Here is a 2,320-nt window from a genome sequence, read left to right as displayed (position 1 = left end):
ACAAAGGGCCGGGGGCGGGAGTTCGCGCCCGGCCAGCCTGTCTCCCCCTCCCCGGCGTCGCGCCCCGCCCACAGTTCTAGGCCCCGCCCCAAGCTGGGGCGGGCCCCGCCTCCCCCTCCCGAGAGGGCAGGGACCAGGCGGCGGCTGCAGCCGCAGGAATATGCTGGAAGCCGGCGGGCGGGCGCCGGCGAGGTGCTGAAGGGACAGTTCCCGCCGCCGAACTTACCCCGCGGGTGGGGCGGCCCGGGAGCCAGCGGGGCACGTGAGCGATGGAGACCATCTGGATCTACCAGTTCCGCCTCATCGTGATCGGGGACTCCACCGTTGGCAAGTCGTGCCTCCTGCACCGCTTCACCCAGGGCCGCTTCCCCGGGCTGCGCTCCCCCGCCTGCGACCCCACCGTCGGCGTGGACTTCTTCTCCCGTCTGCTGGAGATCGAGCCCGGCAAGAGGATAAAGCTGCAGCTCTGGGACACGGCGGGACAGGAGCGGTTCAGGTAGGGCGGCCCGCGCCTGGACTCGGGGACCACGCCGCCCTCTCCGCCGTCCAGACGCTGCTTCCCCAAGCGCCTGCCCCACGGCCCTTGTCGCGGGAGGCTCCGGCCCTTCCCCCTCGAAAGTGCAAACACTCCATTCTCGTTTCCCCTTTGCCCCTCCTCTTCCAGGGACGACTTCCTCCTCCGCAATTTCTCACTTCTTTCTTTGGCGCCCATTTCCTGCGCCCCGGATCCGTCTTTCCTTTCCCGCCTGAAGCAGGGTCGCGGTTGCCACCTCCCCTCTTCCCCAACTCTTTTTCCCCTTGCCAATATTTGGATCCCCTTCGCCACCCCCTCCCCCGCTACCTTCTCTGCAAACTCGGCTCCCTTCGCTGCGCACCTGGCCGACCACCAAGCGCCTCTTTTCCTGTCCTAACCAAGCAGCTTCCCGCTATGTGGCCCGGGAGAATTGCGAAGTAGGGTTCCCAGATTCGTAATTGGTCCTTTAGCTTTACAGCAAGCAGCGCTTCAACCCAGGTTACTGCATGAGCTCACTGGGTATGGTTCACAGGGAGATGGATGCGGTAATGGTTTGAACACCTCACTGCACTGAATGTGGTCATCGCAGAAATACCGGGTCATGACCCGTGGGAATGGGTCTTGTAGGGCGACTAGAAGCCCCATCTGGGACACTGGCACAGCCGAGGGTGTTTGTGTACGTGTGTGTGTGTTTAAGGCGTGAATTGTCTTTAGAAGTTTGCCATCATTGGTGGTTTGGTGGGAAAAGAGATATATATTGAGATTTGTCAGGAACTTTAATTTTGTTTATGATCGGTACTTAACGTTCCAGGGTGATAATAGAACAGAAAATAACATTTCAGAATAGATAAGGAAGGATCCAAATAAATAGTCTCATTCCAAGTGTTTACTGAGGACATGAAGGATTTCACAAAGGAGACTTTTGTAAATAAAAAGTAAACAAAATTACATGCATTTCTGCATTTTGGAGATAGAACCAGATTTAGAGCACATTTTAAATTTCTAGGATTCAAACACTTCATTTTGGAGGAAGGTAGTAAAACTGGTGTATTACAGTGTTTTGTTTCCTAAAGATTGCGTTATGAATTGGAACTGATTTAAGCAAGCATTTTGCATTTGTCAGTAATGGCTGTGCTTGTGAAACACAGTGCTCCATGAGGGGACTTCCCAAACATGGCTCTCCTCGCCCCCAGCCAGCCTCCATTCCAAATGAGATCAGCCTGCATCTGTGAGAAGGGTCCAACATTCAAAGTTTTGGCTTCCTTCCTGGCTATGACACTGATTCACAGAGATGAATGAACTGCTTAGCTTGCTTATACCTTACTTTTCCTGTGTATGAAGTGGAAAGATGGTAAGGCCAGCCCTTCAGAGAGGTGTTAAAGGTTATTGATTTGATCTGTACAATACATAGAATACCACGAAGAAATGTTTTCCTGGCTCGGTGCCCTTAGCACAGTGGTTACAGCACCAGCCACACACACCAAGGCTGACGGGTTCAAACCTGGCCCAGGCCAGCTAAACAACAATGACAAATGCAACAAAAAACAGCCGGGTATTGTGGCAGGCACCTATAGTCCCAGCTACTCGAGAAGCTGAGGCAAGAGAATCGCCTAAGCCCAGGAGTTGGAGGTTACTGTGAGCTATGATGCCACAGCACTCTACTGAGGGTAACAAAGTGAGATTCTGTCTCAGAAAAAAAAAAAGAAAGAAAGAAAGAAATGTTTTCCCTTTTCAAGAAGCCTCTTTTTAATTAATTTGTTTTTTAGAGACAGTCTCAGTTTGTCACCCTCAGTAGAGTGCTGTGGC

At 53.1% G+C, this 2,320-nt stretch overlaps 1 protein-coding gene across 1 annotated transcript in view; it reads left to right on the top strand.

The window, feature by feature from the left end:
* The first annotated feature begins 203 nt into the window (after positions 1-203).
* The window catches only part of RAB39A (RAB39A, member RAS oncogene family), a 32,259-nt gene continuing 30,142 nt past the window's right edge, over positions 204-2,320 (top strand). The window contains exon 1 of the mRNA XM_003802940.1: positions 204-496. Coding sequence (XP_003802988.1) covers positions 270-496 — 227 coding nt within the window. The 5' untranslated portion in view covers positions 204-269. The remainder of the gene's footprint in view (positions 497-2,320) is intronic.

Source organism: Otolemur garnettii, unplaced genomic scaffold (assembly GCF_000181295.1).
Source record: "Otolemur garnettii isolate 467f Iridium unplaced genomic scaffold, OtoGar3 scaffold00266, whole genome shotgun sequence".
NCBI lineage: Eukaryota > Metazoa > Chordata > Mammalia > Primates > Galagidae > Otolemur > Otolemur garnettii.
This window is presented reverse-complemented; position numbering and strand designations above follow the sequence as displayed.